The 23,303-nt window shown below is 40.2% G+C and overlaps 1 protein-coding gene across 3 annotated transcripts in view; it reads right to left on the bottom strand.

Moving 5' to 3' along the window:
• Nucleotides 1-21,251, bottom strand: part of MDM1 (Mdm1 nuclear protein) — a 35,279-nt gene extending 14,028 nt beyond the window's left edge. Inside the window, exons 1-9 of one of the 3 annotated variants that reach the window (XM_074942087.1) lie at nt 21,086-21,251; nt 19,719-19,833; nt 14,220-14,593; nt 13,639-13,773; nt 12,018-12,197; nt 8,887-9,026; nt 6,894-6,993; nt 1,035-1,073; nt 471-646 (exon numbers count right to left, since the gene is read on the bottom strand). In XM_074942087.1, the coding sequence (XP_074798188.1) occupies nt 471-646; nt 1,035-1,073; nt 6,894-6,993; nt 8,887-9,026; nt 12,018-12,197; nt 13,639-13,773; nt 14,220-14,593; nt 19,719-19,833; nt 21,086-21,103 (1,277 nt within the window). In that variant the 5' untranslated portion in view covers nt 21,104-21,251. The remainder of the gene's footprint in view (nt 1-470; nt 647-1,034; nt 1,074-6,893; nt 6,994-8,886; nt 9,027-12,017; nt 12,198-13,638; nt 13,774-14,219; nt 14,594-19,718; nt 19,834-21,085) is intronic. The other 2 variants (XM_074942088.1, XM_074942089.1) reach the window with 2 other exon arrangements.
• Between the last annotated feature and the right edge of the window lie 2,052 nt (nt 21,252-23,303).

Below are 23,303 nucleotides of genomic sequence, written 5' to 3'. Positions count from 1 at the left end.
CTATGGACACAACTGTACATGACAAACATAGGTGATGGAAGTAGGGGTGCTACCGCACTCCCTGACTTGAAGTGGTTTCCATTATATCCAGGGTTTACAGTTTGGTTCAGTGGCTCTCAGCACTCCCACTATACAAATTGTTCTAGCACCCCTAATGACAAATAAAACACTGGTGAACCTACACAGGAGTGTGTGAGGACTGCTTGCCAAGTGAGAAGCAGGCTGCGGGGGAGCGTATCCTATCTTGTTCCTTCAGTAAATGAAGTCAAACTTCTTATTTGGGTTCTCAACACATTACAATAAAATTTTAGTAGAAAAGTATTTGACATTCCATCTGCATACATTTATGCAAAGTCTAGTAAACATTAGGGATCTTAAAGTTGTGTTAAAATCTCAATTTACTTTTTAAAAATTTCAGTTTTTAAAGCTACAATTCTACATTCCCTTCACATCCAGGATAAGCACCTTACCCAGCTAGATCTAGAGCTCTGATGGTGTTGCTAATGGTTTCTTCTGAACTGGAATTTGAGGACACGTCCCAAAGTCTGTTGTTATCTGAAAGAATCTGATTCAGATGATACCGAGAGAAGTGGGTTCCCTGTACTCGTTGCCTGTAAGCCTCGGCTTTCTCTCGAAGTTCTTTCACCTGCACATACAGATGTCACAGGGTACATTTGTTTGATATTTTAAAAATCAGTTAAGTTATTGTGAAGTATTATTTGCGCTTGCTAATGCTAATTACAGTAGAAAGGCATGTTACACACAGAACAGGACCAGTCACAGCAAAAATACTGCAAGGTGCAATAAAAGCAAAAAAAACAAAAAGTTAAGCCAAAATAGCAAATGTATTTATTTAGAAAGCATGTGTTTGAGCAGTCAAGCTAATGCATAGTTACCGATCACTTATTCAATAAGCATGAAAAAATTATGCAGCATCTATGGACAAGTTTAGTGCTGGATTCTATTTCTTCGTCAATGTTCAGAAACCATGTAATTGTTCCAAGCATTAAAACAAGAACTTAGGTTCAACCAACCTCCATATACCACATGTAATTTAGGATGTTTTGAGAATCCTAGGGGAGGAATACAGAAACAGTCTTAATATTTCTTTTCTAAGACATAACGTTAACATAACTACTGTGTGAACCATTGTAAAACTGTCACCGTAGCACTATGCTGCCTCCTAGAGATTAGGTACAAAAATGTTGTAATCCGTTATATTTTAGCAATATTTTGCATTTCTTGCAGTGATGCATTTAAGCATCTAAGTCTAACTGATCACTTTTAAATCCGTAACTTCTGAATACTTCAAGGTGGATGTTTAAGTCAATAGACCTTCTCCTATGTATAAAGTTAAGTATGTGCAAATGCATTTGCAGGATCAGGACCTTAGACTGAGTTCTTTGACACTGCAATAGTCATTTGCTATACATTTGTACACCACCTAGCACAATGGGGAACTGATTTTGCAAGGGGCCTCTAGATGCTACTATAATATCAATATCAATAGCTACGGCATTCATGCTAAGATACCAGTCACTGTAACATCGAGGCATGAGATGGAAAACATACATTTTAAGAATAGTAAGAAATTACTTTTGGCCTTAAAATATAAACATTTTAACTCCTTAGTTTTAGTCATTATAATACCATAATAATATTGCTAAAAATATTTTCACAAAATTAAGAAATTAGATTGTGAGAGCTCTCCCATTTCACACACACACACACACACATACACACAATCTTGCCCTCCACCCAAACACTGTTTGCTAATAAAAAAATCTTGCTTATATTTTTATATTCTTAAGAATTATACAAGGTCCCTGATAGCAGCAGTATTACTGCTATACTGATACTGGCTCGTGAAAAAGGTTAACGGAAATGCAGGAGAATAATATAATGGCTGAGAGCATGCATGCTTTTGTATTAAATCTCAACTAGTTTATTTTATTTACCCTTCATTCATATATTAGATTTCTCTGTTTATCTGCTGGAAGAATTATACTAAGGGGGCAAATTCTGCCTTCTGTTTTACCCATGTAATCACAGTGCAGACAAATGAACAGAGGAGTGAAAATTCACTGGGGTTGCATTGATGTAACTGCAGACTTTGGCTCACTGGGCCTCTCAATTTAAAAACAAACAAACTATTCTTTGAGAATCTGTCATTTAAGACTACTGCATGATGATAATACAATGAAATTTGTAAGATTATTCAGTTTAAGCAGAGGGATGAAAATTAATGATAGTTGATAGGCTGAACTATAACAGGTGGATATAAATTCAGAGCAATAGGACTCTGCATGGGAAGGAAAGGCATACTGAGAATGCTCTGCCTCCAGTGAATTGTGAAGTACAAAGAACAACCAAGCTCTTTCAGTGACCCAGGAGCTAGCATTATCTCAGCAGGACACAGACCCTAGACAGTCCTACTGTGATTATGAATTACCTCACATTAATTTTTTAAAAGGATAATTCAAGGCGATTTTTATTCTACTGCTGAAAAATAACCCTTACTAATACATCTTAGAACAAAAATAACAAGGAGTCCATGTAGCACTGTAGAGACTAACAAATTTATTTGGGCATAAGCTGTCATGGGTTAGAACGCACTTCATCAGACACATGGAGTGAAAATACAGGAGCAGGTATAAATACATGAAAGGATGGGGGTGCTTTACCAAGTGTGAGGTCAGTCTAACGAGATAAATCAATTAACAGCAGGATACCAAGAGAGGAAAAATAACTTTTGAAGTGGTAAGAGAGTGGCCCATTACAAATAGTTGACAAGAAGGTGTGAGTAACAGTAGGGAGAAATTAGTATTGGGGAAATTAAGTTTAGGTTTTGTAATGGCCCAACCACTCCCAGTCTCTATTCAGGCCTAATCTGATGGTATCCAGTTTGCAAATTAATTCCAGTTCTGCAGCTTCACGTTGGGAGTCTGTTTTTGAAGGTTTTTTGTTGAAGAATTGCCACTACCATTCTAAAATATATTAGAACAGTTTCCTGGAAGCAGTCACTATAGCTAAAGCTATAATGAGATTTTCATTATAACCCTTGTTTTCACATGCTTTAGAACATCTCTTTTGGGGCTGAAATTGTGTGGTCTCAGCTCATAGGTGAACGCTTTTGCAAAATTTGAGAACAGCTTCAGGTGTTTAAATTACTAAAGAGTGAAAAAACAGTTTAGTTTATGGGGGTGTGATGATGTGTGAACCCCTGACTGACATGTGTGTGCTGGCAAGGACCCCCGTACTGTAGATACAGTTACACCAGCAAAACTGCACTTTTGCTGAGGAGAGGCTTGAATAAGCTATGTGGCCGACTGACAATATCTTGAATAAATCTTATTGAATTAAGAAACTTTTTTGAATTTGGTTAAACCTTATTCAATTAGGGTTAGTACCTTTGGGCTACACTGTATTAAAAATGCAATTGTGTATGTGCTATTGTGGCACTATAGATACCTTCTCTAGTAGGAAGGGGGATGCTAATGCACCTCCTCCATTATCAGCCCTTTGAGGCGACCTCTCTGGTAAGATGTACATATACTAATTCAAACTGGATTCTCCAGGGAACAACAGACAAAGAAAGGCTTTTTGGATAAACACCCTGGTTTTAAACTGGCTCATGGCCTTCTTCCGGATCCAGCAAATGGAGAGGACTCTTTGTCCTGAGGGCCCTTATTCTTTGGGAAGAGTTAAAAGGACTGGATCTACTGAGGCCTCATAAATCTGGGTGCTTGTTCTGAACTGAAGCTGTGATGAACTTGTAGCTACAAGCAGTCCCTTTGGATGTCAGGATCCATGTTAGGGTGAACTCTGGTAAACTTATTAGCATGCATGTAATTTCTTTTATTTTTAATATATTTTCTCTGTAATGTTTTTTATCTTAAGAATAAAGTAGGCTTGCATAGGAAGTGCTGTGTAGTACCTTATAACTGTAGCAATTATACCTATTAACCGTCTCTGAAGAGAAAGCAAGCATGTGTCCTTGAGCAACCTGTCTGTGCTGGGGATAATACAGTGAAGGCAGAGAACTGTGTATGCTGGAAATACCCCTGTTGGGAGGGAGAGAGATGCAGGTCTTCACCCAGAAAGGCATCAACTGAGGATCTGGAAGCCTGAGAGTGGGTCCCTTTGCTGCGGAAACACAGGTGCGGTTGCCATGACTATACCAGTAAAAATGCAGTTTTGTCATTATATTCTGCGTCCGCTCTAGGAGCACGTTGCCAGAACAGAATACTGATATAACTATTAGAGTGGTAGCCATGTTAGTCTGTATCAGCAAAAATAACGAGGAGTTATAAATAAATTTGTTAGTCTCTAAGGTGCCACAAGGACTCCTCGTTATTTTTGCTGATATAACTATATTGGTAAAACCTTCAGAGTGTAGATCTGACCAAAGGCCTGGGAATGGGGATATAACACTCAAGGAAATAAATACAGGCATGACTGGCACAGTTTTGTTACACTTTTTAAATTGGAGGTAGAGGTAAAGTAAGAGGAATGGTAGGAATGCGGGAACCTATCTAGCTACAATCAGCAAGCAATGTTTTGTAGATGTCAGAGCAGAGGCCAGTTTTAAGGAGAGATTTGATAGAGTTAAGATAGTAGTTGTATACATCTTTTCATGGAACTTTTCCACATGCATCCGGGATGGCATGGAGAAGGCAGGGTGGTGGTTGAACGGAGAAGCTGACAGGGTGGGCAGTAAAAGCTAGCGTTGTTGGCAAAGTGACAGTGGTGGATGACAGCGTGATAAATTACAAGATCAGCTAGGCAGAAAAGGTCTAAGTTGTGAAGGGCCAAAGCACATTTGTGTCACTGTTTTTTATTTTCTTTTTTGGGGAAAAGGAGGGGCGATTGTTTTGGGGGTTTTTATTTAACTGATCATAGCTTCACTTTTTCTTCCAGTTAGGGATCTATATTCGTCTCACTGATTTACAGAAATCTATTTCTCAGATGGTGGAAATCTTTTAAATTGCAAATGTATCTGAAATATTTTATTCAGTTCTATTTATTATTTGTCACATATGGCCTGATCTTGCAGGCCTTAACTCAAGAAAAACTAGTGGAGAAGCAAAGATCAGGTCCATAAGAGTTATTAACTTGTTTTAAGTCCTTCTTGTACCTTTTCTCCTGAAGCTTGGTAAATTCCCAGCTTTAACTTACTTTTCAGCCTTTACTACTTCAACTCATTTTTAATTAGTTAAAAGGTATAATAAAAATAACTACAAGCCTCCCTAGTGAAACTATTTCAGAGACAAAGGGTTATATTGTATTCTCATTTCATTGTGTGAGGATATTAGTCAGACACAGTAATAAGAGCCAGCAAGATGAGAACACCCCTCTAGAACAGTGGTGTTGGAACACTTTTTATAGTGGGAGTGCTCAAAGCCATTGAACCAAACTGTAAACCGTGTATATGAGGGAAAGCACTTTAAGCCAGGGGGTGCTGCTGCACCCCTGCTCTAAGAGCTATATACTGCTCTCTGTCTACAGGCAGAACTAGCCTGATATACTCTCAGGTGAAGTATAAATCAGAATCTGAATGGCAGAGCCCAGTCAAGGAAGATGAAAGGGAAAGTTAAACAACTTTTGAAGTATACACTATAAAAATATACTGTCATAAGTAAACGAGAATCTGGTGGAGAGAAGAGTGAGTGAGTGTACAATCCTACCAGTTTTGTTTTGAATACTTCATCATGGAACCTCTTTGTTCCCATGTGACTTCCAACTAGCTTTCTCTGTGACTCCCCATAAACAAAAAATCTCTTGGGGAAGGCCAGGCTCAACTGGAAACATAGGTCTATTATCCTAGAATGTGGGAATTTCCTCATTTCTCTTACTCTCTAATGAAAGGCCACAAACATTTACCTCCTAAAACTCTCCACCTCACCCCAGTAAGGATCACTATTGCCTGATAAGGCACAAAGTAGTTCTCCATTAACAGCCGCTTCATCCATGATTTTGATAAGTACTGCATGATTAGACTAAAAAGTAGTAGGAAAAAAGATTCTAGCAGATAAACATTTTATTTCCTTGTCCTCACCCACCCCATAACCAGTTTGGGTTACCTTACAGCCACACACTATCTCAAACTCCCTCCCTGGAGTTTTGAGTGTTACCTTCACAATATCTCAAATCCTACGGGCATGGGAAGTCGTCATCTGACAAAATGGTATTTCACTTTAAAAGCAAAGGGTTTCCATAACACTTGCAATCAGAGTGTGCTCAATAACTTAGAAATTCCTAAAATTTTAATTGTACTAAGCTGAGGTTTAATACATACCAAAAGTAAAAAATACTGTTTGTTTTTAGTCCTCTTAGGTCCTCATGAGTTTGGTTTCACAGTAATTATTATGAGGTTCAGTTGTTCTAAAATTTTACAGTGACACATCTGAACAAACTACAAAATTAGTTCCCCATACAATACTATATATACACATTTAGGCAAAACATATCTTTATCTCAACAAAGCAAAGTAAACTTGCTTGGTATAGCAAGTGAAGCAAGGGGTCGGAATACAATTCCTTTTCACTCCCTCTGCATTAGTTTCTTTGAACACTGACTCTGCAAACACTCAGAATGAGAGGCCTTTCCCACAGACCATCTCAATTACATTTCCACTCTGGTTTGGTCATAACTAGTTGGACCCTACCTTCTCAGCATGTCCTAGGCACGGAAGTCCCACTGTGGAGTCACAATGTCTGCCCCATGAACCACACAAAGATATTGCAAGGATTTGATAGAATGGAGTACCTTGGGGTTGGTCCCCCTACAAAGGGGGTGAATCCTGAATTTCCTCAATGGGAGATGAGGACCCTCAGCACCTTGCTCACTGGGGCCCTAAAAGAATGCTTAGAAAATTTTATATGGATACTCACTTGATCTGGCATGTTTCTCCTGATACGTGACCAAGCTCCATCTTTGTATAAATATTGAGCTGGGGACAAAAATTTTGATCTATATTCAGTGTTCACCTTCCTAGAACATTAAGGGGGAGGGGGGGAAGACAGTAAAATTTAATTTATTTTGTTTATCATCTAGGAGACTGTTTAAAAACAAATTTCATAATTACATAAATATAATTATAAGTGCTATTGCACAGTAAAAGCTGCATGACAATTAAAGATGAATTCCAAAGCCAAAACTTTGAAAAACGTGTGCCTCAAGTTAGGCATATTTAGGCACCTAACAAAGTACTGTGATTTTCAATAGTGCTCAGCACTTACTAAAATTAATTAGTCTTCACACATTTCCCCTCATGTGAAACGTACAAACATAAACACATATACTGAAATTAGCTCTGTCTACCTAAAAAATTGCTGAGCACTTCAATCATCCTCTTTTAATCTTGGCCCAAAATACAACTAACTTCATTTTCAGCATAAACTTGAAATAACCTTTTGTCCAACATCTCTTCAGGAATACAGACTATAAAAGGCAAAAGTTAAAAAGTGAAATTAACCCAGTATATATTAATATGTAGGAAAAATTCATAGTTGACATCTCTCCTAACTTTTGACCAAACAGAGTCCTGTTTTCCCTTCCCTGAAACTGACACAACTTGGTCCCGTATGTTCTACTATGATGGTGTGATTGAACCAGCTCAAGAAGCAACACTGCAGCGCATCCACACTAGTCATTCTGTTTCAGGAGTATATACTGCAAAGCATTGACACATATCAGATGCAGTTTCTTTCTATCAATAGATAAGTGTTGTGTGTTTGCATGTTCACAATTTGGATTTGCTCTAGTAACTGCTTTGAATGCTTCTGTCCTGCACAAATAGCCACTGTAGAATCATGAAGGGCAGCGGCTACAGTCTTACAGAAATCAGATACCATGGCAGACGATCACCAGCCTTCCCTCAAAAGCCACTGCCAAACTGACTCTGAGCCTGAACGCCGAAACACTGACAACCAAAGAGTTAAGGAGCCTAATCTCATTTTATTTTCATTTATTTTTCCATGAATAAATGCATCTGTTGCCTTTGTGTTTTTTCTTGGTTTGTAGCAAAACAAACTTATCTTCCAAGGTCCAGAGACAGGAGTGGCCCAGGCTTAGACAGAAGACACAGAGCCACCCCATCCCAGTAAAACCTTAAAGATGACAAGTGGGTGAAGGAGCACAATGGGGAGGCACATGGATTTACTAGAGAATGAAGGTGGTGGGGTGGATTGTACGTTTCTGATTAATGTCCATTTTCTGGGGTTTTCTTTTTCTCTTTTTCAAATCTTAGAAGCATAGGAGCTGCTGCTTTAAAAAAAAATTTAAAAAAGTGTATGGACTACCAAGGCAATCCTGGCAATGTAAGTAATGCTGAGAGGCAGAAGGTATATGCAATACCCATAGCATCATCTGACTAACTCAGTTTTCTCCATGTTTTTCAGGTGACTCTATGGCTCAGGAAAGTTTTCATGTTAATCTTGTGTGCCTTCCTATGATGAGGCATGGTGGGAACTGGGCAGAGCAGAGAACAACCAAGTACCTCAAGGCCAGCATGCAACCAGTAAGTGAGCAGTTTGACAGGTGACTGAGTTAGCAGTCTACATTTTCAAAGCAGTCACTGAAAGATAAACAGCAGCAATAGGGGACTGGACTGGGAGAACTAACCGAACTCCTGCTTTTGTTTCCAGCACTACACTGATCCAGCATGAGCTGGTGAAGGATGAAGCAGTGTTTTGGTTTATCCACAGCAAGCACAATCACAATGCTAGTATGAAGTTGAAAAAAAAGAGGTATGTGGACAAGAGGTGTTAGACAGATATGCTAAGGTAATACACTTGATTCCAATGTCAAAATGATGAATGCCCACCACCCCTCACAATATTAGGGTGCTGAATACCTAAGTTCAGTTTTTCTATATATACATACCCAAGACTTGTATGTAAAGAGCGGGGCTTTTGAGTAATATGTTGTTTATTTTTTCGTTTGGGTGGTTTCTGTTCTGTTTCTGATTTCCCTTGTTTTGGTGAATCTCCCGCTGGCTTTAGGAATGTTTCTTTCCTTTCATTCTAAGGCAAAGATAATTTTAGAAATACCATATTAGCTAACAAACTAAACAAACTCCGCAAATGCAAATTCTATGTCACACTAGCCTTTTTTTTTTTTTTTTTTAACATTCTAAATGATAGAATCATAGAAATATAGGGCTGGAAGGGACCTCAAGAAGTTATCAAGTCCAGTACCCTGCACTGATGCAGGACCAAGTACCCCAAGGCCATCCCTGACAGGTGCTTGTCCAATCTGTTTTTTAAAACCTCCTATGATGCAAATTCCACAACCTTCCTAGGAAGTCTATTTCAGAACTTAAATACCCTTATAGGTAGAAAGTTTTTCCTAATATCTAATCTGCATATCCATTGCTGCAAATTAAGCCCTTTACATCATGTCCTACCTTCAGCGGACATGGAGAACAATTGATCATAGTCCTTTTTATAACACCCCTTAATATATCTGATGACTGTTCTGAGGTCTCCCCCAGCCTCCTTTTCTCAAGACTAAACATGTCCAGTTTTTTAAACCTTTCTTCACAGGTCAGGTTTTCTAAACCTTTTATCATTTTTATTGCTTTCCTCTGAACTATCTCCAATTTGTCCCCACCATTCTTAAAGTGTGGAGCCCAAAACTGGACACAGTCTCCAGTTGAGGCCTCACCAATGCTCAGTAAAGTGGAATGTTTACCTCCTGCGTTTTACATATGACACTCTTGTTAATACATCCCAGAATTATATTAGCCTTTTTTGCAACTGCATCCCGTTGTTGGCTTATATTCAGTTTATGATCCACTATAACCCCCAATCCTTTTCTGCAGTACTGTTGGCTAGCCAGCTATTCAGTGCACACTAGGGAACTTTTAGTGTACGCCAGCAGGGTCTACATGGCCAGTTAGTGCACACCCACATGTTGCGCACTAACATACATGTAGACAAGCTCTCATACACATATTTAATGTAATCTCTACAAGACAACAATGTTAAGCTTGCTTGTTTTGAAAAAATCTCAAAGCCTGGAAATGCCAATATTCAGGTTCCTACTGCAACATTCACTCAGCCACATCATACATCCTATATACTTTATGGAATACATTTAACATAAAACTACACATTTAATAAGAAACCACAGGAATAAAATAGCACTACACCTATGCAAGGTGGCTAAGTTAATACTGCTATATAAATCTTATCTTTGCATTTCTGAAATTTAAAAAATATGGTACATCTTTAATGTTGCACTAAAGTAGGGGGAATTTTTGTATTTCTTCTATTATTTTGTGAGAAAGCCCCTAAAAGTGACGTGAGAAGAATTTTAGGATTTTTTAGAAAACTTGGCTTGCGCTCTTTTTTGCTGCGTTGTGATTTACAAAAGGTTTGAGGGTTTTTCCCCTGTTCAAATTTGTCATTTTTCCTGCTTGTTTTTTACCTTAAATCTCAGCTTTGTCACATGTGGCTGTCTGGTTTTGCTGGAGGCCCTCAGATGTATATTGCAAGAGCACACTGTAACTGAAGGGGTGGGTGTGATGAATCTTTAGAAACACACTGTTCTCCAAAATATATATTCATCACTGAAGATAAATATATATAAAAAATGTTTCAGACAGCGTAACTAAAAATTCCTTACTCCTTCATTTGCTCAACTGTCTCTTCTCTTGTTATAATTTTACTTAATTCTCCTGTTCTCTTCCAGGGTACACTATAACCTGTATTTCCAATGTTTAAAAATAAGCAGAAAACTTAAACCAAACCCCAAACTTTTCAGACTTTCTTCATACTTGCTAGAGAAGCAAAACAGAGGGCAAAAGCTAGTTTATCAAGAAACAGATATGATGGACTGAACAGAGTCCCATCCAGACCTCATTACTGAAGGATGCATAGCCTACTCTGTAGGGCTTTAAAATGGGTAAAACAGTGAGCAGCATACTAGAAAAATCTTGTTTATCCTACTACTGTGCAAAGTAGGTTAGATTTTACGTAGTTTGGAACTCTCAGCCAGACAGAATACCATTATTCCAGTGGATCTGAATTTAATAAAAAGACTATCGTCATGTTCCCTGAAGGCTGTGTCTACACCGATATTTTTTCTAAACATTTTTTACTACTGGTATAATTAGTTCAGCTCTGCTACCAGGAAAAAAAGCCCCTGTCACTACCAGTGTTTTTACCATAGTGTATTCTAAACCAACTCAAGACGAATTGGTGCCAAACCTGCACCAACAACCCACACCTTCTCTAAACTTCAAGTGCGCTGGTGGTAGTGCAGCTGAACTGGCAATAGCAATGGTTAAGAAATCTTTGCAAAAATAATTTAGTGTATGTAAGACCTAAAAGGTAGTTGACTGCTGTCTGGGCTTTACAAAAGACATCCTAACGTTTGAACTAGACACTGGAATCTGTCTATACTACATGGTGTGCTATCAACTTAAAAAGTGAGTTGAATAAAAGTTACAATCCCTGCACCCATTTTTTTCTTTAAGTGTAACTATAGTCTGAAAATTGACTGTAAAATTGGTACCTTTACACACACTGGATTTGTTCCTTGTACATGTTCAAATGCATAGCTTTGGAGTTTTGTGATTACAAAAAAATTATTGCTTTTTACTCCTGTTAGACTTTGAGAACCAACACACTCAATAGAAAGTTAACTGAATTCTACTCCTTCTTGGTCATCAAGAGACTGCACAGGTGCCAAGCAGTGCATAACTTGCCTGGCAGAATCCATATTGCTAGCAGCAGTACATAGAAAGGAAAGAATCTCAGAGCCAAGCTAAGGATTTGGGTTGGCAGTTAGCAAAAAGAAAAATCTTTTATTTTGGAAACTGAGCACACTTGACACAGAAATCACAGAGACAAAACCAGGGAGCCTCACAATGTTATTTTTAGAGTCCTTTTTTAGAGCAGAATCATTCCCAATGGACTGCAATGTCAAATGGAATAATTATAAAACTTAACAGAAAAAAACACTATAAACAGACTACTGAAATACCATTCAAAGATGTATATGAATACCTTTCTTTCAGGGGAGATATTTACTGGTGCACATACAGGAAATTCTCTCTCTTCCAAATCACACCTCAGTTTTGGTCCCATCGCTGGAGGAGAAACTTTGAAACTTCTCTCATATTCAGTTTCAGGGATAATTGTGGGAGACTTAAATGGGGGAATGGATTTACTTGTATTGTGAATAACCTTTGAATTTAAAAAACAAAAGAAGTTAATTTCCTAATCTTAAAGTCAAATTTTCAAAATTAGTTACCTTAGTGATTCCTCCAATATGCACACAGAGAAGCAAAGGGTGAACAAATACTGCATGAGGAAAAGTTACCTATTAGATTTATAGGCTAAATGGGGAAATTACTTAATTTCAGTAATTATTTTTCAGTTTATTCCTTTGCATGAATGTAATTCAGAGACATTTCTAAGTCTAGACCCAACTACTTTTCCTTATTTGTGACTTTATTTTATTTTTTTTTAAAAAAGCATATTTTCTTCGGTTGGGGACAAAGGTAGTTGGCAAATCTTTGCAATTCACCTTTAGATTGGTATTCGGGATCACAGATTTTTGAAACAATACACGATAAAACCTACATTACAGCCTGTCAGTAAGTACTGATGGACTCTTTCATGGTTTAAAATAAGGCTCTTATTGCACAGTAATTTGATCCATTCCTTTTTCTGCAATTAATTCTGTATTATAAACGAAGATGTAATAGTCAAGCAAATTCTACAACTGGTCAGACCTGATCTTCCCACAGATTATTGAAACTTAAAGGACACGCCATATGCCATAGAGATAAATTTTCCTCAACTTTGCTATATGGGCTTGGATTAGAACAATTATCTTGAGGTCAAGATAATTTGGGCATTCTTAATACACCTGTTTAAGGATCAGGTATCTCTACTACTGTAATATTCAGATGTACTTTTCATCAGGTTGTTTACAGATATACGTCAGAAAGTCAAGATACAATACTCTGTTAATAACACTAGAATCTCATGATAAAAATTTCAATCTTAAATCCTGATACTGCTAACACTTTACATATGTATAACTTTACTATTCTGAGTAGTCCCACTGATCTCAAATTTGTAGTAAACAGCAGTAAATTTAAACACACGTGTAAACATTTGCAGGGTCAGGGCCCTTACACTGTATGTTTTTGGAGTAAACTTCAAAAGAAAAAAAACACCTTACAGCTTCAGACTTCCTGTTCTTTGCAATGGAACAGCTGTTTTAATGACCACCAATTAGGAGAGCATCGTACAGATTAGTAATAAAATCTCAATGAAAAGGAGCGCTCTGTGAAGTCTTTCATAATTTAAACAATGTGATATTACAACACCTACCTATTATTGAACTGATCCTGCAGACTCTACACAAGCAAAATTCCCACTGAAGTACATGAAATTGCAATGAGAGTTTTGCTTGCATAGGGGGAGGCAGGATCAGATCCTTTTATAAGGGATCATATGTGAATAAATGGGCTTTTATATATTATAAAACAAAAGTGGCACTGTAAATAACATACCAATCTACCATAACAAAATATAAGGAAAGTATGGTAATTAAATGACTTTATTGACTGATAAACTAAATTATATATTTACTTTTCAGATTCTTTAAAATTACCTGGTCAGCTGCAAGCATTGGAGAGTTTTTTTGGGGGGTTTTCCATAAAAACTGCCTTTGATATTCAGAATTTCTGGGGAAACTATTTGAAGGTGAAATATTCATGCCCGATTTCTTTTGCAGGACTCTGTGAAACTGTCAATGAACCAGAAAAATCTCCACTTATTGTTCTCCTCTACTTTCTGCTGCTGCAATTTTCTTTTAACTAAGCTGTTATAATCCACATCCTTAGATCAGGCCAACTAACTAAATGAAAGATATGCTATTTCATTCTCGACAATATCTTGGAAGACTACAAATCATGGGCTAAATTCTAGTTCACTTGAAATAAATGGTAAAACTCCCATGGACTTAAGTGGAATCAGAATCTGGTCCTAACAAACAGCTCTTCCAACATAATGGGGTCTTAACATAGATTAACATCAAAATACAGAGTTGCATAGAGACAAAGTTATAACAAAAAGAAGAAAGTTTTAAGCATGAAAGCTTGCTTAACTGTATTTAATTTACTGTAATAGTCACATTATTAACTTCAACCATAGACTATAAGAAAGGGAAAAAGTTTTTCTAATGATCCCTACCCCATTATCCATTTTTTCTAAGTGCTTTTTTGGAGATACAAATACTGCTTTCTGGTTCACTGGAGCTGCGGGTGGCAACTTCTTCCTACTGTTTTCTGCAAGGGTGATGGGTGATTCAATTCTAGAATCTGCAGAGTGAGACCGAATTTTTTTAGGAAGCCTGGGTGCTTCAGGTGTTTCAATGTTTTCCAGATTTCTATCATTATTGTGGTTATCTGTGTGTGACTCTGCAGGCCCAGCGCCTTCGAATTCTGGTGCGTCGTCCAAATATCCCTCCAAATCGCTGTCCCCTCTCCAATCAAAGGACTTTGAAATCTGTGCATTGAAGTAAGGCACCCTTCTCTTGGAAATGAAGTTTGGCTCTCTTGTGATTCCTACAAAATATGCATTAAGCTTGAGCACAATAAAATAAGTCTATTAGGATTTAAAGACACTGGAACACAAGATCAGAATGTTAACATACTGGGATGAGAATCTGAATATATAACACTAGATTGATTTTTAATAAATTTTGTAGATCTTTGAGCAAAGACAGTTTACAAACTATGGGCCTGTGAAATGTTGAGCTCTTACATACATGCTGAGTGCCTTTAATTCCCAGCTGAGTCAGTGGAAGATGTGGGTGCTTAGCCTGTCAGAAGATCAAAAAGAAAAGGAGTACTTGTGGCACCTTAGAGACTAACCAATTTATTTGAGCATAAGCTTTCGTGAGCTACAGCTCACTTCATCGGATGCATACTGTGAAAAGTACAGAAGATCTTTTTATACACACAAACCATGAAAAAATGGGTGTTTACCACTACAAAAGGTTTTCTCTCCCCCCACCCCACTCTCCTGCTGGTAATAGCTTATCTAAAGTGATCACTCTCCTTACAATGTGTATGATAATCAAGGTGGGCCATTTCCAGCACAAATCCAGGTTTTCTCCCCACCACCCCACAAACCCACTCTCCTGTTGGTAATAGCTTATCTAAAGTGATCACTCTCCTTACAATGTGTATGATAATCAAGGTGGGCCATTTCCAGCACAAATCCAGGTTTTCTCCCCACCACCCCACAAACCCACTCTCCTGTTGGTAATAGCTTATCTAAAGTGATCACTCTCCTTACAGTGTGTATGATAATCAAGGTGGGCCATTTCCAGCACAAATCCAGGGTTTAACAAGAACGTCTGGGGGGGGTGGGGTAGGAAAAACAAGGGGAAATAGGTTACCTTGCATAATGACTTAGCCACTCCCAGTCTCTATTCAAGCCTAAGTTAATTGTATCCAATTTGCAAATGAATTCCAATTCAACAGTCTCTCGCTGGAGTCTGGATTTGAAGTTTTTCTGTTGTAATATCGCAACTTTCATGTCTGTAGTCGCGTGACCAGAGAGATTGAAGTGTTCTCTGACTGGTTTGTGAATGTTATAATTCTTGACATCTGATTTGTGTCCATTTATTCTTTATGTAGAGACTGTCCAGTTTGACCAATGTACATGGCGGAGGGGCATTGCTGGCACATGATGGCATATATCACATTGGTGAATGTGCAGGTGAACGAGCCTCTGATAGTGTGGCTGATGTTATTAGGCCCTGTGATGGTGTCCCCTGAATAGATATGTGGGCACAGTTGGCAACGGGCTTTGTTGCAAGGATAGGTTCCTGGGTTAGTGGTTCTGTTGTGTGCTTTGTGGTTGCTGGTGAGTATTTGATTCAGGTCGGGAGGCTGTCTGTAGGCAAGGACTGGCCTGTCTCTCCCAAGATTTGTGAGAGTGTTGGGTCATCCTTAAGGATAGGTTGTAGATCCTTAATAATGCGTTGGAGGGGTTTTAGTTGGGGGCTGAAGGTGATGGCTAGTGGCGTTCTGTTATTTTCTTTGTTAGGCCTGTCCTGTTGTAGGTGACTTCTGGGAACTCTTCTGGCTCTATCAATCTGTTTCTTCACTTCCACAGGTGGGTATTGTAGTTGTAAGAATGCTTGATAGAGATCTTGTAGGTGTTTGTCTCTGTTGCTATTACCAACAGGAGAGTGGGTTTGTGGGGGGGTTGGGAGAAAACCTGGATTTGTGCTGGAAATGGCCCAACTTGATTATCATACACATTGTAAGGAGAGTGATCACTTTAGATAAGCTATTACCAGCAGGAGAGTGGGGTGGGGGGAGAGAAAACCTTTTGTAGTGGTAAACACCCATTTTTTCATGGTTTGTGTGTATAAAAAGATCTTCTGTACTTTTCACAGTATGCATCCGATGAAGTGAGCTGTAGCTCACGAAAGCTTATGCTCAAATAAATTGGTTAGTCTCTAAGGTGCCACAAGTACTCCTTTTCTTTTTGCGAATACAGACTAACACGGCTGTTACTCTGAAACCTCACAAGATCAAGTCGTACAAGCCTCTTTTGCAACTTCCAGTGTAGTCAATGGGAGTCAGCGAGCATAGCTGAGGACAGAAATTTAACCCGCAGTCACTACAAAGATTAATTTGGCTAAAATTATCAAATCATCAATCTGCACTGGCCAAGCGTGGCATGGAACTTCCTAAACTACTTATGTATGTTGCATAGGTGCATTGCTGAATAGGTTTTAACCTTACAGTCACTGGAGAGCAGTAACCTGTCACCATATGCATAATAACATTCTGCACAGACACCTGCACAGATTTCTTCTTTCAAAAAAAAAAAAAATCTTCGAGAGTAGCCTTTAAAATAACTTAATATCTTTAATACATTACACAATATTTTTAAAGCTTAGGAAACATCTTTCCCTATTGACACAAAAAAGAGACACTGATTATCTGAGATGGTTTTAAACAATAAAAAAATAGCTGATTTATGTAAGATAAGGAGAACAAAATTAGTCATTTTAAGAGGGAAATGGGTGGTTAAACATATAGTAGTTAAAGTGTGACAACAGAATCCTGCTGGAGAGTGTTAAACAACTAACAAAGGACTCTATTTGGCTGAGATGAATAGTTGCAGAGTATATAAACTAATCTGTGAGGAACTAGGGTACAGCTGGAAAGAGAATAAACTGTCTTTCAGGCAGAAGGTAGCATATAAAATGTCAGATGCATAGAATGTTTGGGCTACAAAGCATATAAATGCCAAAAGTAGTAATGTAACATTTGGAGGAACACTGGGAATATGGCAGAATTAAATTTTCAGCACTCAAGCTGACCTATCTGTTTGTTTGGGTAGGTGTTATGAGTAATTCTTAAATTGCCACAATCTGTTAAGAGAAACTATTAAGTATGCATTTCAACAGAAAAGAGCCAAAAGTGAGCCAAACATTATCAGTCAGTGGAGACACCAATCTGTGTCTGTGAGTAGTGTTCCAAGGATGTGTGTGATTAAATGTGACCAGAAAAAGAGGTGGGCATATAAAATGGAAGCAAAGGTCTGGGAGACATAACCTAAGCACAACAAAAGCTATGAAAACAGATGGCTTTTTTGCCAACCCACATGATTTTGAGTCTTGTGATATCTGATGTTTAGCTTAAATCCCTAGCTCCCAGAGGCATGTGAGTAGATGAGAATCTTAGTTTAAAGTTTCTAGCCCTCACAGTTATGGAAAAAGCTTGAAAATGTGACAGTTTACAAAGGCTCAAATCAGAAGGCAATAAAAATTACCCAATTTTTTTAATTGAGATTTTAGCCATTTCTGTGACTTTGGGTCTAAGACATGATTTTTGAATGTTTGGTGTTAGTAATACTGGATTCAAATAAAAGGGAATGCTTGTAGCTTTCTTGGAATTGCTTTGAGAGTCTTGCTGTCACTGACCACTTGAAGACCATGTTGGTTTGAGAGACCAGAGAGAACCAGCACAGATAACACAGTTCCAAACTCTTATTTTGTGTCCTGAGACACACACACAGAGAAGACTCTGATGGCCAGGTGATTTTTAAATGCCACTTGCAAAACTCCATCTGAGGACTTTCCAAAAAGGGTGTGGGGAGCTGTTTAACTTAAAAATCAACACTGCTGAATTCATTCAAAGTTACATTAAACTCCATCTTGTGCAACAGACTGAAGCAAAAGGAATGGAAAAGCAATTTCAAAAGCATCACTGCAATTTTTAAGATATTCATTTTGGAAATAATTTGACTAATAAAATCCAGTAACATGGAGACAACTTGTTGATTATAAATTGTTAAAATGCAAGTACTAGTTTAAGACACAAATGGTACTTAAAATGTAGTATTCCTATGAAAACAATGGGTAGAAACGTGCAGTTTCCTTAATAAGAAAATGCAAGTGCAAATGTTGGGACTTGTACAACAATGGCACTTTTGTTAGAGAACTGCCATGATACTGTTAAATTAACTCTCCATGCTAACAAGGATTGTAATTTATTTTTAGCTCAAGAGAAAAAAAAACCTTGCTGTTTTCCTAAAGTAGATATTTTCCTATCCTGTGATTTGATCTTTCTTGAAGTTATCTTTTTTTAAAAACCTAAACTGAGATTACTTACAGTTCAATTTTAAAAAAAAAAGATCCAGGCCAAGGAGAAGGGCATGATGAACTATCCAAACCAGGGCCCTGATTGTGCACAGGGCTGAGCACAGTGCTGACACTTTGGAGCTGAATGTGCTCAGCACCTCCAACAAAACTCTAGTTCCATGAAGAATTGAGCTCTTGGGTCTTGATAGAAAAGGCACTCAGCATCTCACAGAATTGAGTCCCAGGTGCCTAATAATTCACATTTCATGAAATCTCATTGTAACTCACCTCTATTCTATACTATGCATGTTCTTATATTGCTCTCATCACCATAATATGGAAGTCTGAGAGACTTCCAGTAGCGCATTAAGCAACATGACTGCAACCTGTCAGGTGTTTATTCTCATTCTCTTGGCAGGGGAACAAGTGTTCTGTTTTGGGAATATTTTTAATAATACCATACACATTGCTATATGATTGTTAGAAAAGGCAAGGTCAAAGACACTACCTCGCACTTAGAGCATAAGGTGGTGAGATGGAAGATAGGATAATTACTTGTCTTGACAAAGCTATCAAATTGCCTGATGCTTACATTGACAACCAATTTTACTACCAGTAGATGACTCTTATAATGCTTAAATGTCAAGCTCAAACAAGGCAACCAATCTTACTCTAATATGTACACTCTGCAGACTATTTCATATCTATATCCCTTCATTAATCTCTTATGCCTATTCACTAGTTCAAACTTTTCCTACTCATCTTTTGCCTTCCACCTAATGTGTGGCCTCTTTTGTCATCTCTTCCCATTCCTGCCTCTGTCTTGTTTCATGCAAAGAGTAATAGTGCCTAATTATTTTACTATAACTAATTTGCTTTATTACCTCCACCCTGTACCCCTGCAATACAACCCATCTTGTGCTAACTCTGTGCCTATGTTTAGAGCTGGACATACACCACTGAACGACATGTACATTTCTCACTTTAGATAAATAATGTAAACTAGTTCATTCTCTGCAAAACTTGGGCTCTGTGCAAAGATGATGTATGAGTTATGGCAGTTATTTCTAATCGCTTACCTAGTTGATCAGACCGAAGTCCAGCCCTTGAGGATTTTTGCTCTCGTGAAGGGTTACAAAACTCTGACAGATCTGACTTTTTCCATTTGAAGTTCCTCTTATATTCACTCAATCCCTACAGCAAATGGACATACACTGTGAGTAGTGCCATTTTTCCACCTACCTCCCAACAACAGATCTCCCAGCACTTAAATATCCACAGGCACATTGTAAAGCATAATCGGTCAGATAAGCAGGTAGGTAACTCTGCTTCTAAAACAATCTTGATCAAAGTAAGCAAAAAGTTTTTGTTCTGTTTTCTGACAGTAATGTCTGAAACAGTGCAAATACAAAGTCATTTCACATGTCAAGGATACCATCTAGAATCTGCATACTATTTTAAGTTTTAACTACATTTTTAGAAATAAATACTATGGATCCAGTTCATCTCAAATTTGTTCCTTGGATCATATTTGTCTGAATCACTCTTCTTTGAAGCAAGAACCTTATTTTTCTACATATTCTGCTGAACACCTCGTACATCTCTTGTACTACATAAATAAGAGCGGGATGCCACATCCCCTTAGTTCGTCTCAGATAAGAGACCCGCTACTGGATGAGCACCCACATGCCACCCCCATCTTGTGCTAGCCTGGTGCCACACTGTACCTGTACCAACACGCAACCCTCCTCCTGTACTCTACCTCAGTACCCCAGTGCCCACACAAACGATTCTATGCCAGTGCAGTGCCCACACAGATCCTGCACCATCCGCCTATCCTGTACCATCCCCCCATCCCATGCCAGCCTAGTGCCCACACAGGTCCTGTACCATCCCCCCATACCATGCCAGCCCAGTGTCCACACAGGTCCTGCACCATCCCCTTATCCCATGCCAGCCCTGTGCCCGCACAGGTCCTGTACCATCGCCCCTTCCTGTGCCAGCCCCGTGCCCACACAGGTCTTGTAACATCCCCCCATCCCGTGCCGGCCCAGTGCCCACACAGGTCCTGCACCATCCCCCCCATCCCGTGCCAGCCTAGTGCTCACACAGGTCCTGCACCATCCCCCCCATCCCGTGCCAGCCTAGTGCCCACACAGGTCCTGTACCATCCCCACATCCTGTGCCGGCCCAGAGTCCACACAGGTCCTGTACAATCCTCCCATCCCCTGCCAGCCCAGTGTCCACACGGGTCCTGCACCATCCCCTGCCAGCCCAGTGTCCACACAGGACCAGGACCGACCGGCCCTGACCCCACTCCACGCAGCTCATCACCCGCTCCGTGCCCGCTTGGTTCGCACAGCGCCGGTGCTCGGCCGGACGGCGCGGGGGGCAGGCCGGAGACTAAGCCAGGGCCCGGGAAGGCCTGGCGGGCGGCCGCCCTCACCTTGAAGCGCACGGGCATAGCGGCGGCGGGGCCGCTGCGGGCAAGCGGCTGTAAACACTCCCGTTTCCCTGGCGAAGCCCCCGGCCTGGCTTCCCTCCCCCGGCGCCTGCGCGGGGAGCCGCCCAATCAGGCGCGGCAGCCGGCTTCCCCGGCGGGGCAGGACAGAGGAGCCGCAGCGGGAGCGGAGCCTGGTGTCCCCACGCCTCGGCTGCCAGGCAGCCGGCCCGGGCCCTGCCCATCCGCGCGCGGGCTGCCCCTGCCGGGGGCTGCTCCGGGGAGCCCCGAGCGCGAGGCCGGCGCCCAGCACGAGCCCGCTGGCTTCCCCCGCCGCGAGACGCTGCCGCGGAGGGGATGGTCGCTCCCTACGGGGCTTCTGCTTCCCCGGGCTGGCTCCTAGCTGGGCCTTCCGCCGCTCGCCCCCCCCGCACCGGGCAGCGGGTCCGCTGGCCCGGTGCTGAAGGGCTGCAGGAGCGGGCTCGGCCCCAGCCGCGCGTCGCTGGTGGCTTGGTGGGGAGGGGCTCGCTGTGAGGTGCGGGCACACGCGCCGGCTTGCTGCTGGGAGCGGTGCGGGTACGTGGCGCACCGCTCCCAGTGAAGGAAAGGCGGAGAGGAGCCCAGGGCTACACGTGCCCAGGAAGGGGAATGAGCTGTGCTGGTACAAGGTGCACTACTAGTGTCCACTGTAACCGAGGCCAGGTGTACACTATAAATAGGGTGACCAGGTGTCCCGAAGTTTAGGGACAGTTCCGATTTTGGGGTCTTTTTCTCATAATAGGCGCCTATTACCCTCTACCCCCTGTCCCGATTTTTTACACTTGCTGTCTGGTCACCCTAACGATAAATTTCCATTGATATAACTGCTGGCTGAAAAATTCACACCCCTGAGCAATACCTAATCCCCATGTAAACAGGGCTATGTTGACTCGAGAGCTTCTCCCCTCTATATAGCTACCACCTCAGGGAGGTGGATTAACTACCCCAATGGGAGAACCTCTCCGGTGGGTGTAGTAGTGTCTTCACTGAACCGCTACAGCGGTGCAGCTGCATCAGTGCAGCATTTTAAGTGTAGCCCTGTCCTGAATTCGCACTAGGGAGTTACACCCGTTTAACTATATGGGTAAAAAAATCACATCCCTAATCTGTTAGTTACTTACATCAGTACCAAACCTGAAAGTAGGTTTTAGAGAAATAGAGCAAAATTGTGTTTCATGTCTTTCTGAAGCCTGTTTAGGCACTGTGCCACTACTTCCTCCATTCTTTGCAGCCATTCACTGACCCTTATGGAGCCAGCAGACCTTAATCTGTCTCCTCCCAAATCTCTGCTCAAGGCTCACTTCTTTTGACTAGCTTTCCACTCCTAATCTCCATTGTGACACTATGTGTACCTGATTATACTGAATTAAAAGAACATGGTATAGAGAGGCGCAAAACACTAGAAATATTAAACAAGTTTTATGGAGTACTTTACATACCCTTTCTGTCCTCTGCTGTTGACCCTCTCCACCTTCGTACCTAGCATGATCTGCTGTTGCTATTCACTGATTTGTCTGTCTAGTGTAGACTAAGCTTCTTGAGGTAGGGATCTTATTGTCTTTATGTCTGGAAAGCACTATGCGCTCCAACTGAAATATGGCCTAATCCAGCTCCCACTGATTTCACCGAAAGTTAGGTGGGGCCGGGCCCTGTATAAAAGGTAAATAATAATCATTCCTCTGCAATTTGTTGATTGGTGTGAGGTGATGGGGAACTTAATAACTACCTTATAAGCAAAATAAAACATTTGTGTATATTCAAGGAAATAAAGGAGGAAGCGATGTTCTGCATTCCAAATGTTCAGGAAGTTTCACATCTTGTATTAAGGGATATCAAAGGCCAAAAAATCCTAATGTTGATATGTAATATACCGGTACCCATTGGATATTTTTGAAATTGAAACCATGAGGTTCACTAAGTCAAACAACTTGATTTGCTGCTGTTATGGTTCTTTGTATTGTTCAAGAAGCTCCACCTCGATACACTTCCTTAAAGAGCCAATTAAGTGACTAAAACCCGTTTACCTCTCTGTGCGTTATGTATGGCCTCCTATTGGTCAGCAGGTTCCTTGTTCAAAATGCAGACCTCCAAGTGAGAGCTGATCTCTATTTCCTCAAATATATTGAAACTGGATCGAAACGTCACTTGCATCATATCTGTCAAGACTATTCCCAATTAACCAAGT

Source organism: Natator depressus, chromosome 1 (assembly GCF_965152275.1).
Source record: "Natator depressus isolate rNatDep1 chromosome 1, rNatDep2.hap1, whole genome shotgun sequence".
Lineage (NCBI taxonomy): Eukaryota > Metazoa > Chordata > Testudines > Cheloniidae > Natator > Natator depressus.
Note: the sequence above shows the minus strand (reverse complement) of the source record. Positions and strands in the feature narration are given on the sequence as shown.